Source organism: Cavia porcellus, unplaced genomic scaffold, assembly GCF_034190915.1.
Source record: "Cavia porcellus strain 051 isolate PalLab524CR breed Dunkin Hartley unplaced genomic scaffold, mCavPor4.1 scaffold_26, whole genome shotgun sequence".
NCBI lineage: Eukaryota > Metazoa > Chordata > Mammalia > Rodentia > Caviidae > Cavia > Cavia porcellus.
The window spans coordinates 13175081-13187286 of record NW_026947509.1 but is presented as its reverse complement, the minus strand read 5'-3'; the positions used below and the strand labels follow the sequence as shown (position 1 = coordinate 13187286).

General features: G+C 49.8%; 1 protein-coding gene across 5 annotated transcripts in view; it reads right to left on the bottom strand.

The window, feature by feature from the left end:
* Positions 1–5449: 5449 nt before the first annotated feature.
* The window catches only part of Lpgat1 (lysophosphatidylglycerol acyltransferase 1), a 73998-nt gene continuing 67241 nt past the window's right edge, over positions 5450–12206 (bottom strand). For all 5 annotated transcript variants that reach the window (XM_063236744.1, XM_063236746.1, XM_063236745.1 and 2 more), the window contains one exon: positions 5450–11421. In XM_063236744.1, the coding sequence (XP_063092814.1) occupies positions 11270–11421 (152 nt within the window). In that variant the 3' untranslated portion in view covers positions 5450–11269. The remainder of the gene's footprint in view (positions 11422–12206) is intronic.

The following is a 12206-nucleotide window of genomic DNA, read 5'->3' as shown; positions in this document are numbered from 1 at the left end:
TCTTTTCTACTTTCAATTCACCAGCAAACCAAGTTTACCTCAAACCGTCACCGCTCTGAAGACTTCCAAGACCTGGCTAGAACAGAAGTGCTACTCTGTGCCCTGCCCTGGGCCCAGGACTCAGCACAGCACCCAGCACCCAGTAAGCACTCAGGACTCAGTGACCAAAAGAAAGAAAGGCAGAAGAAAGGAAAAAAGGGAGGGAGAAGTAGAGAAGGGAGGGGAGGAACAATGAATCCAGGTTCCTTTCCAGGGCCCCAGAGGGTCCACAGGCCCTGCCCACAGCCCCCTCCTCAGATCTCTGCCTCTCCAGGAAGCTGCACCTAGGAGCACAGCCTCCCTACCCTGCATCCCCCCCTGCTCAGCATCTGCACCCTTGGCTCCAGGCCGTGGCCACCCCAGACTGGGCCCTCAACCTCAGGGCTCCCCCCGCAACCCTGTGGGGCGCATAGGGAGCCTCCTGGCCTTCCACTTCTGCTCGGAACTCAAGTTGCCCCTGCTTAGCAGCTGGGCTTCCTGTCTCTCCTGGACTGGGGAGTGCAATGGGCCCGGTGCACTGGGCCCTGACTATGGCACAGGATCTACCCCCAACCAGCCGTGTGGCCTCGGTTTCCTCACTGGTTCCAAAAGAAGAAAGCTGGGCCTTGTGATGCACGCCTGTCATCCCAGCACTCGGGAGGCCGAGGCAGGAGGATTGCTGTGAGTTTGAGGTCAGCCTGGGCTACACGATGAGTTCAAAACAAGCTGAACCATCTTAGCAAGACCCTGCCTCTAAAAACCATAATAAGCAAAATAAAGAGGATAAGATCACTGTCTTTTCTATTATGATGTCAACCAATATAAAAGCGCTTTTACAAACCGTGAAGCGCTCTTCCAAGGCAGCTGTAGTTACTTTATCTTCGGTTCTCTTGGGAGTGGAGTACTGTCTGTCAGTGGCGCTCACCATGAGGCCTTCCTTCAGTAGCCTGAGTTTTCCCAAGCTGTTCCTGGCTTTATGTACTAACTTGTTTATTTAGTTATTTTCAGTACTGGGGATTGAACCGAGGACCTTTGCACAAGGGTACATCTCCAGAGTGTTTTTGAGACAGGGTTTAAACTGTGATCCTTTTGCCTCAACCTCCCACGGTGCTGGGATTCCAGGCATGAGCCATCTTCTGTCTCACCAGATGGCTGTGGCTGCTCCAGGGTCCAGCTTCACAGCTGCAGCTTTAACGACTCAAACAGGAAGGTGTGGGTAGTGGGGTCTGGGTAGCTTGGTGCACTTGGCGCTATGCAGCTCAGGTCCTTAGCATCAGGGGACTGAAGGTACCGGGGAGCCAGTGATTGGCAGAAAATTTTCCCAGGAGCTGCTAGCCAATGATCCTTAGATTCTATTGGCCAGGCTGCATTACTGATCAGTCAATCACTGGCTCAGGAGAGCGATTCTAGGTCAATCAAGGCTCATTTGGGCGCAAGAGCAAACCCAGCGCTCTACCACCAAGGCAGGCCTGGAGGGACCATTGAGGCCACTGCCCAGCAGTGCTGTGCCCACCCCGCCCTCCTGCTGCGCCCACCCCGCCCCCCAGTGATAATACCCGTCCCCATCTGGCTGCTGCCCATGAGCCTGCGGAGCACAAGGCTCTGCAGAGTTCAGGCCTCTGCCCAGGCTGACTGGGAAGGAGGATTTGAGCAGGCAACCGGGTGCCCCTGGGGGTGAAGGCCCCGCTCGCAGCACCACTGCACCTGCGTTCCCAAAGTTCCTGAGAGCTGGGACAATGGCATTCCAGCCGGCTGACCAGCAGCCTGTGCGTGCTTCTCCTCTTCTGTCCGGGATGACGTGGCTGCTGCTGGGGTAGCAACTCAGTTTCCAGGAAAGGTGGCCGGGGAAGCCTTGAGGACTCCCCAGCGCTGACCCGAAGCACTAGGGTCGCATTGGGCCTCCAGGGCTTCTGTCTCCTCTAGGGAGGCTCAAGGGAACGACCCTGCCCCAGCCTTCGGCACTACCACAGATAGTCTCCCTAATGCCATGTCTCCTCCCTGTCTTCTGTCCGTCCACTGGGTAAATGCCCGCTCCATCCCCATGAGCAGGCTTGGATTCTCTGGCACCTCGACTCTCAAGAGTTGAGTACCCAGCACGTACCACGTGAAGACAAAAATGACCAATCTCAAGATACAAACTTCAAAGCTGAGTGTGGTGACACTCATACCTGTCATTCCAGCACTCAGGAGGCTGAAGCAGGAGGCTTTCTGAGAGTCTGAGTCCAACCTAGAGGCTACATAGTGAGTTCAAGAGAAGTATAAGCTACATAGCCAGACTTTACTTTAAAAAAAAAAAAAGAAAGAAAGAAACTTTGGAGAGTAACTACCAAGGAAAAACGCATTACGTTCCTGAATGCTTTTCAGGGCCAAGCTCTACTTGCCAGGCAGGTGCTGCCCCGCTGAGCTGTACCCCCGCCCAGCGCCAAGTTTTATATTTAGGCTCACATGAATTATGCAGGGCCATGGGCTGGTGGACAGCCTCCAAACACCAGCAACTACATTTCCCCTCCTTTGGATTATGACTTCATGATCTTCACTGTGAGTCACATCGGGTCTCAGAAGCAAAAGCCGTCCCTGCTGGACTGCAAGGGCTTCGGGCCAGCAGCTCTGATGTCTTTAGGGTGGGTCAGTCCTCCCTAACTGCTGCTCCCACTGGAAATCACTTTCTTGCAGCTGTTTGAGGGCCTCTGATTACCAGTTACAGTGCTGGGCTTTGCTGGTTGCTTCTATCTACCTACCAAAGGCTGGTTGCCTTTGCTGGGGCAGAGCTCTGGAAAAAAGGCCGGTGGGCGTGAGTGCCCCACGGCAGTGAGGACGGGATTGGACGGAGTGGGGCATGGAGCTTAAGTTCAGAGAGGATGAGCACGGGACCGACTTGCAACTGCTGCAAACCACGGGCGCCGAGGGACACCATGTGCTCACCTGGCTGGTGGTGTCTTAGTCCTGACAAGAACTGAAAGTTTCCCTTTGGAAACACTGCAGAGCAAGGCTGAGGCTGATGGCTTCGCTGATGGGCAGAGGTAGGATTCAAACTCAGGGACTCAACCTCGGGCTCTGCTGTGCGGTCGTGGTTGGACAAAACCTTGCCGCTGCCCCCCTGCCCCACGGCCCCTTGGTGCTGGGACATAACTTAGGGCCTCTGCGTTTAGACAAACTCTCCACTGCCGAGATGCTCCCTGGGACAGCTGAGGTGCCCAGGCCAGACTTCCACTGGCAATCTTCCCACCTCAGCCTCCTGAGTTGCTGCTACCCTCATGCCAGCCAAGACCTTGAGTTTAATGGTGCAATGATGGAAAGATACACGGGCAGTGGATGCAGTCACAGCTGAGGATTTCACCCACTGCCAGTTCCCTATCTGAAACTCAGAAAATAAACAGGAACTAGTATGATTGAGATCTATTCCCTCCTGTATGAAATGATGCCATTCTCTTCACCTGCTACTGCACAGGGCAAAACCAAATGTATTTCATTTCTATGTCCAAAAAGATTTTTAAAAATCATGGTTTTCAGATTTTTTAAAAAATTAGTTGAATACCTTCACAACATTGGGGGAACACAAGTATCCTGTAGGGCTGTGGGATTACCGCGCACACTTTAAAGGAGGAAGAGGAAATTATCGCAGACCTTAACTCTTTCAATGATTATATTCAACCCTTGATATTTAACTGTTACCAAAACGAAACACCTGAACAGAGGTAGTTTTCTAATTTGGGGAAATATATGGGAAGCAAGAGAGCTGGTTTTAATACATGTAATTCTATTTGATGCCACCAGCAACAAGCCAAAATTGTACTGAATGGGAAATTAAAATTTTAAATAAGTCTGCCAAGGATGCCCACCAAGACCAGGTAGACATGGCCCTATCCGGACAAGCCTGATAACAGAACATTCCCTCCGCTGTGTAACCCATGCTTGTGTAACTGATGGCCTTGCAATGTGACTTGAGTATAAACTTCCTCAGCAACCCGTGATGTCACCAGCCCTCCAATCATAACGCACTAAACTTGCCTCTGTACCTGTCCCTTGATATTCCCATAACCTCCCCCTCAAAACCCCTGCTGGGTGGGACTTTTTTGGGAGAGATCCCAGTCAAGCACATTGGTGTAATAAACTGCCCCCTAAACCTTCTTGGTGCTATTTCTTCCCATGTTCTTTTTTTTTTTTTTTTTTCTTAACAGTACTAGGATCATACCCACCACCCTGAAAATAAGGCAATTCCTGAAGTGCTACTAGTTCTGAAATTCCAAGAGTCAATGAGTTGGATTCGTTATAAAAAATAATAAAAGATCAGCCGGGTGTGGTGGCGCATGCCTGTAATTCCAGCACTTTGGAGGCTGAGGCAAGAGGATCAGGAAAGTTTGAGACCCGCCTGAGCTATACAGTGAGTTTAAGGTCAGCCTAACTGCATGGCAGGACCCTACCTCATCCCCTACTTCCAATGCTTCCATTTTTAGGTGGGTGTCCATGTGACTTACGAGATCTAATTTTCTTAAAGTACTGGGAAATGCAAATATTTCCAACTAATGAAAATTGTGGGCAAGCTTGTCAGAGCGTGAGGCTCCTCTGGACTCAGCTCAGGCTTCCTTCTCACAGCTGGGGAGTGTCTCCCTGTGACAGCTCTCAGGCAGCCAGCCTGCTGGGTCCACAGCTGCATCTGGGCGGCCCTGTGACTCGCTTTAACCAAACCAATGCAGCAGCAACCGCGGCCCTGGCCAGTGCCCTAGGCTTGGTGACCTGGACTTGCGAACTGTTGGGAGCCCTCACCGTCCCAGGCAACAGCTGCCAAAATCAGCAGATTCAGTGCCACCCCTGTTCCTTACTAGACAGGGTGTCAGGGAGAGGCAAAGGCCCTGTGATGCCTCTAAGAGGGTTTAAATGCAGCACTTGGGGACATGTCCTTTGCTGGGACTCCTGGAGGTGCCTGGTGCCTGAGGTGCCCCTGTATCCTGCAAAGGAGCAGCTGCCTAAAGCGGGAGGTGGGCCTTTTGGGGTGGCCCTCTCAGGATGGAGCATGTAGCCAACCTCCCTAGCTCCGGCCTGGTTCCTTCCCACAACTGAGACTGTAGGCCTGATGTCACAGCCCTGCATTTCTCAACAGCCCGATGGGTGGACAGCAGTGGTGTCCGGGCCCACCCGTGGCCCCTGCCGCAGGTACCAGCAGCCGCTGCCGCACCCTCTGTCCTGCAGTCCCGAGGCCCAGGACCCAGGGCTGGGCGCACTGTGCCAGACTCCGGCTTAAGTCTTCCTGCATGTGGCTGTGTGCCACGGCTCCTCCCCAGTGGGGAATCTTTTTTCCAATTACAAAAGGGGTCTGTCTCATTTCTGGGGTCGCCAAGCTCCTCCTGCATTCCCGTTGTCTGGTCCCATTTGACCTCAACTGGAGATTCAGCTTGTTTCCAAGCCACCCAGAGTTAAACACAGGTGACCCGAGTCCTGAGAGGTAAAAATTTATTGATTTCTATCGTATCAGCATATTACGATATGGTCACGCCTGCTCATACAGCTGACTTTGAGAGCCAAAAGACTTTTTTCTTTTAAAAATACATTTTCAGCAGGAAGAAACATTTTAAAAACACACATTTCATACTGAGGGGGAATTATAAACAGTGGGTCCCCAGTCCACGAGGATAGGGCTGGTCAGCAACAGATCTCCGGGCGCGTCATTTTGCTTTCAGGCCTTGGCCCCAGTGCGTTCTGGCTCCACAGAAGGTACTCCTGGGGACACAGACCTCGCCACCACAGCAGCCTCAGTCCAGACAGGAAAAGAGGTAGACTGAACTGTAACTATTGAAATCATTTGGCAGAGTATGCAAGGTAAATGAACACATTGAAAATTATCAGTGGGACTAAACAACTTGACAAGTAACTAAACACTCAATGCTTACATGCATGGAAGGAGATGTTGGTGAGGCTCAAACCACAGTTACTGGGCGCTGAGACATGAAGACATTAAGCTAGCTCCAGACACTGCTGTACTGCAGGAGGGTTCATTCTTGTCAGGTTCCTCACAACCAGCTCACTAGGGGTGATCTTAGTACCTTCCCACCTCTTAGAGCGACCCTCAAGGCCAGTCATAGGGGTTTTCTCAGATCCATGGGTAAATTAACTGTGAGAGTTCACTCAACACCAAGTTAAACAGTTTAATTTAAAACAAAGCAGACCAGGGCAGTGGTGTGCTGGAGACAGCCTCTACTCACCCTTGGGAGCCAATTTACCAGCAGCAGTTAAACAACTGTCCCTAAACTATGTAAGCTTGAATTAGTGCCAAAGCTAAAAAGTGGCTTCATACAAGGACCAGATGAGCTTGGGGCTGGGGACACAGCTCAGTGGCACCACTAGAGTCCGTGAAGCCCTGGGTTCAGTCCCCAGTACCAAGGAACAGAGCTTTACAGATCAGATATGCAGCTAAGAGTGAATTCACCTGGAGACGAGTTAGTACATTAGGAGGCCACACGGTCATTCGGATCGCGGTTGAAATGCAACCAAGGGTTGTAAGGTTCAGCAAAAAGCAGTTAGGTATCTGATGAGACTCAAGAGGGTATGTGGAATTTACAATAAAATATTTATGTTGTTACTGGTTGTCATATATCTTTGTTATCAGTAAACTTTGTAATGACTTCACACACACGTGTGCACATAGCTTTTTCCAGGCCATCAGAATGCCAGGCTCCGGCCAGCACACCACTGCCGGGGAGGGACGGTGAGCATGAGTGCCAGCACCCCGCTGTGTGCAAAGGAGCCCGCGTTTCTGCACCTGCTGTTCCAGCTGGCCTGGCCGCCCCGCACACAGGGCCCCAACCGCAGGCTCCCAGTTGCTAACGCCCAAAGAGCTCCATACAACACAGCCTCCCTGGCCCCGAGATGAGAAGTAAAAGCGCCACACTTGAAAAAAATCAACTTTATTTTCTCTAGGTAAAAAAAAAAAAGGAACCAGCTATCTATTCTTTGCTTTTGGTTCGCATCTCAGTTTCTGAAAAGGTGATCTGGTTCCTAAAATCACCCCACATGCATTTCTAATCCGGACCCACGTGTGACCAGCCCTTACAGCTATCGGCTCAGCTGCCACAGCCTTTACATTCATTCTCATCACACATTACAACATGCAGACACAGAGAAAGGTCAGAAGCTGAAGTAAACATGACAGCATCAGGAACATGAGAATCCATCTGTATAAAATAAGTACAACTCTGTAATGACTGTAAAGAAAATGAAAGCACTTAATAAAACGGCAGGTGAATGTATAACTCACTACCCGATCATAAAACAAGTTCCTGTAAAATGCATAGACTCCTTACAAGTGAAGAATTTGTGTACCACAGTCATGTGTCAACAATTTTACACAAAAATAAAGCAATTCAAGTGTGTGCATATTTTGCAATTAGAATATCCTTAAAATTTCTTTTGCTCTTTAAAGCATTTTAAAAAAATATTTAATGTAAAAATCCTCAGATGGAAATTTTGCAGAAAGCCCCACATTTTGTCCTCCGTATGGCTACAGTCCCCATTCCCGGACAGATCAGCACTCTCAGTGTGTTGCCAGGGTCCAGCTCCTAGTTGCTGGGGACTGGCACGAAATAAAGATTCCAATAAAGCACCAACCAATCACTGCTGCAGTGTGCGCTCAACTCTTCATGATCAAGAAACTTCCAGCAGAGGTGGTTTTGGTCCCAAACTTATTAGTTTCTACTTCTCATAAAAGGAACTGCTGTACCCAGTACCCAGTGCCCCTACAGACTCCACCTTGCATGTTACAGATGGAAGGCCACAGCACTGCAGGCAGATACACATATTTGTTTTGTTTTTTGTTTGTGTGAGAGCTGAATATTCATACAGTGGTAACTCTGGAGTGAAGTCCTGTGTAGTGACTTCAAAAAAAGAACAAAGGAAACAGTTAACCCTTCCTATTCAGTAGTGCAAATAAAACATTTTCTTTTTAAATATAAAAAGAGCACAGGAAAACAACCCATAATTAAAGACTGCTTTCTATGATTATAATCAAGACCAACTAGCTCAGAAGTCTTTAGGGAAGTGATTGTCAACAACATCACCAAGACAAACCCACAAGAGGTGCGCAACACGAGTGGAGCCCGAGTGGCCCTCTCCACACCTGTCCAGGGGGGAGACACCACAGTGACTTTCCGAGGTGACAGTGGGGAATCTGTGGTTTCAACTGCACAAAGGGCTCACAACAGTTTTGGTTCCACACTTCTTGATGACCCAGGGATTCCTTTCTCAGCCCATTTACTGCTTGAGATTTGCCATTTCCATGTCCTTTCACTACTCAATAACACAATCTTAATTAAGTGGGCAAGAGAAATTAATGAGCAATCAAAGCATTTTTTAATGTAAGCGTCTTTCTAGAAGGAAAAAAAAAAGCCTGATGAAAGAAGTTCAAGCTCCTGCATAGAACTGAATTTTTGGCTTCCCTGACTTACTCTCTATTTATCAGGTAAATAATTATGCATAATGTGTAGTTGCTTTACCATGGTAAAATTAAGGACTGGTTGTAATGTAACTGTTTACTAATATGACAGACATGAACTCTCAGCTACCTTTCTAAAACACCTATCTGAATCCTCAGCTGACCTGCTTGTCTCCCAAATGTCAGTCCCCACTCCGTGGCTCCTCTGCATTGCTGGGTGTCCTTATCACAGGTGTGTCTCAACACAAACAGCTCTTTCTGGAGCTAGGGTAAGCTGCTGCTTTGGACACATTTGCAGTTACTGGGCCTGCCTGTGGCTGAGCAGGTCCTCAACCATGTCACCTGCTGACACCAGGACTTCAGCAGCCAGTACACAGCTCCTGCTGTCCAGCTGGGGCTAAGAAGTGCTTCGATCCTACCTGGCCACCTCTGCGAACTGGGGACAGTTTCCTTTAGCCTTAACAAGACATAAAGCCTCCTTTCATCTGTCTGTAGAAAGGAAGTACAGACAGGAGCTGAACGCACTCTGCACAGCGGCCCCTGCTGTCCTCCCTGTGACCCCCACCAACAAAGAACACTGACTCTCTCCCCAGGCTCCCAGCCCAAGAGGCTGAGCTCTGGTCACCAGTCAGGTGAGGAAAACCACTGTTCTCAGGTAACGTGTTGCAAACAGAAGAGACAGAGCACGTTCAGAAAGAAAGGAAGAAGAGTAGGGCAGGTCAGCTACACTTCTGTTCACGATTCACAGATCTATGTTCAAAAACCACCTCATGTAGGTACGTGTTTGTCACTCTGGAGACGACGGGAGTGACGTACCCTGGAAAAGTCGAGCCCCCACAGGGAGCTGACCACGCACAGCAGCCAAGTGGCATCACACTCCTGCGGAGCACAGCGATGGCCCAGTGCTGAGCCCCCAGTACATGAGTGTGGATGCGTTTTTAGGACACAAGTGGCCACCCTGCCTGTGGGTGGCTTCACGGTGAGGACTGGACCAGCAGCTAGGACTGCACATGCTTACTCAACAGGGAACAAATTCTCCCCAGACTAATGCTTCCAACAGACAATCCCAACTCCTCCTGAAACGACTGGTGTGTGCCGCCTCAAACAGCAGTGTGGGCAGCTTCTCTTTGGCCTTCTGTCATCTGGTGAGACTGGCTTCCCTTACCGTCACTGCAGAACACATAACCAATGCTCTGGCTTCAAACACACTACGTTTCATAGCAACTGTTAGCAAGCATCATGTTAACACTGTCGCCACAGGCTAGCAGCAGTGAACATTTCGTGAGGTATTTCAGTGTCCCGCTGTCCCACGCATGCGCAGTTACCCTACAGACGAAGCTGCTGACAGCTTTTTTGGTGTTGCTCCACCTTTCCCACCTGACTAGGGAAGATTCACATCTCAGTTTTTTGGTTTATCTGAAAACAGAAAGCAGGGGCCGTTTGGTTTCACAGCCTACTTCTCAGAATTATTATCTGTGAGATTAGTGACAACAAGGGAGCCTGCAGTGCTCTCATTACAGAAAACTACACTGCACTGACAGACAGATCTCAGCCAAAGGGCGTCTTCGATCTCAATGCTAACCCAGGGCCAGCACTTTCTGGAGTCTGGTTCTCCTGTGAAGTAAATCAGGTGAACAGGGCGACAGAAAAAAGGTGTCCTGGAAAGAACCGAGGCTTGCCTCTATCCTCTTCACCAGCAGCTGGCCGAGGCCAGAACCCCTTTCGTACTCTCTCCTGGCTATGCCTGCACGGAGGAGAGGGCGTGGATGCAACGACTGGCACATGGGACTGGCCAGAGCCGGCAGCTATAGCATGAGAACTCGTCACTGCTCCAGTCTCGTGTTTGGCTCTAGATCTTAGATTCCTAATAAACTAATCTATTCCCCAGAAGCTGATCACGTAAATGTTTTGCATTAGTTTGTGTCAACCATCCCCAAATGTATTTAGTGCTATGTCAAGTGGGGAGGGGGCTCTAGCTACAAATGAGGCATCGCGACGGGAGGGGTGCAGGGCAGGGTGGCACCGGAAGCACCTGCAGGTGAGTGGGAGACACAGGGAGGCCTCTGGGAGCCAGCTCGTTGCTGAGGCTCACTTGTGTTTTCAGGGTACGTTACTATCCTTGGCTATAGCTGCATCTGATAAAAGTGCATTTTGTAAAATACAATGATCAATCTATGATATGCCTTCTACACAAGAGGAGAGAACGGGCCTCCTGCCCCGAGGAAGAGAAAGCACTGGCACATGTAAACACGCGCTGGGCTGCACTGGTTCCGGGAACGTGTCCTGTGCCAGGACGAGATTGGTGGACAATGCCATCCCCTGGAGCAGATTGGTGCTGTTCCTCGGCCTGGGGCTGGGGGCTGGAGTTTGAATCTGCTCCTCTGGAGGTGGCCCAGATCTGCTCACTGCAACAGCGATGGCACACATGGCTGTGGGATGGGCCCTGCAGAGCCCAGCTTGAGAGACATCTACTGGGAGGGGTGGACACAACCCCTGCACTGGAACCCAATGACCAATAGTAGCTGGTGGTCACAGAGCTTCTTTCAGTCTTCCAGGATGGTTTTATGATTTTGCTTCTCCAGATGTGATGCTCGCTTAAATATGTGGTCAAGTGTATCGCTTGAAGACATGAAAAGTTCTTAAAATATATTAGCAGGTCATTATATTACTGATCTTCATTTTAGCAGAATTTTAAAATATCCCAAAGGGGGTTAAATAGTAATCCATCCATGGAATTTCCTTTGCTTTTCTTTATATGTTCTGATTTGCACATGTAAATAATGCACACTTAGGAAAGTCTAAACTCCTATGACAAGTCTGAGTCAGCATCTAAAACAGGCAATGGTAAAAATACTGAATGGCGCTGTACCACATATAGCCTGACAAAAACGCAAAAGACTGTATGAAGAAGATCCACACGTTGCTGAGGGTCATCTCCCGGGAAATGGCTTCCTTGTGGCCCTCGGGAGGAGGAAAGGCTCCTAAAAGACAACACAGAAACATTTCCCTGTGGGGCGGTCTCCTGGAATACACTATGGTAGTAGTCTAACTTGCAGGATGGTTTTTTGTGACTTTCTGTTGCTCCTGAAGAGAGGAGTCATTTGGACCTCGACCTGGAGCGCCCAGGGCTGTCCCTTTCCTCCCCACAGGAAAACACACCCGCCCCTGGGATTGCTTCCTTCCTGGAACCGCTTCTCTGCTGCTCTCCTGGACCACCTCCTATCAGCACACCAGCAGGGGCTCTCCTGCTGCTCAGGAAGCCCCAGCAATTTCCACCCGTGTTCTATGACATGACACCAAGCCCCTTCTAAAACAGCAGAATTTACACTGGTCCCTTTATTTACAAGCGCTTTTTTTTTCCTACAAGAAGTGGTTATGTTATACTGACATTATTTTCAAAAGGTAGAATGGTTATGAAATGTCTTAATAATAAAAAGGAGAAATATGAAGTAAATAGAGGCTTCCGCACTTTCTCTTGAGAGGCAGCTTCCGAGCAACCCCACTTGGGGTCTCTACTCCCTGGCTCCGCCACGCAGACAACCCCAAGACAGCTGCTCCAGGGGAGCTGCTACCCACAGGCGTTTACAGAGGCTCTTCCAGGTAGCCAGATCTAACATGCGAATAGCTTCTGAAAAAGAGGCTTCCTTTACTGTTGCTGCAATTTAGGGCCGACAGCCTGAGTGAGACTGGTGAAAGGGTGGGCCCTCGCTGGCCTCTTAGTGGCCCCGGGCTTCTCGGCCTCTGACTGTGGCCGCAGAATGCTGTG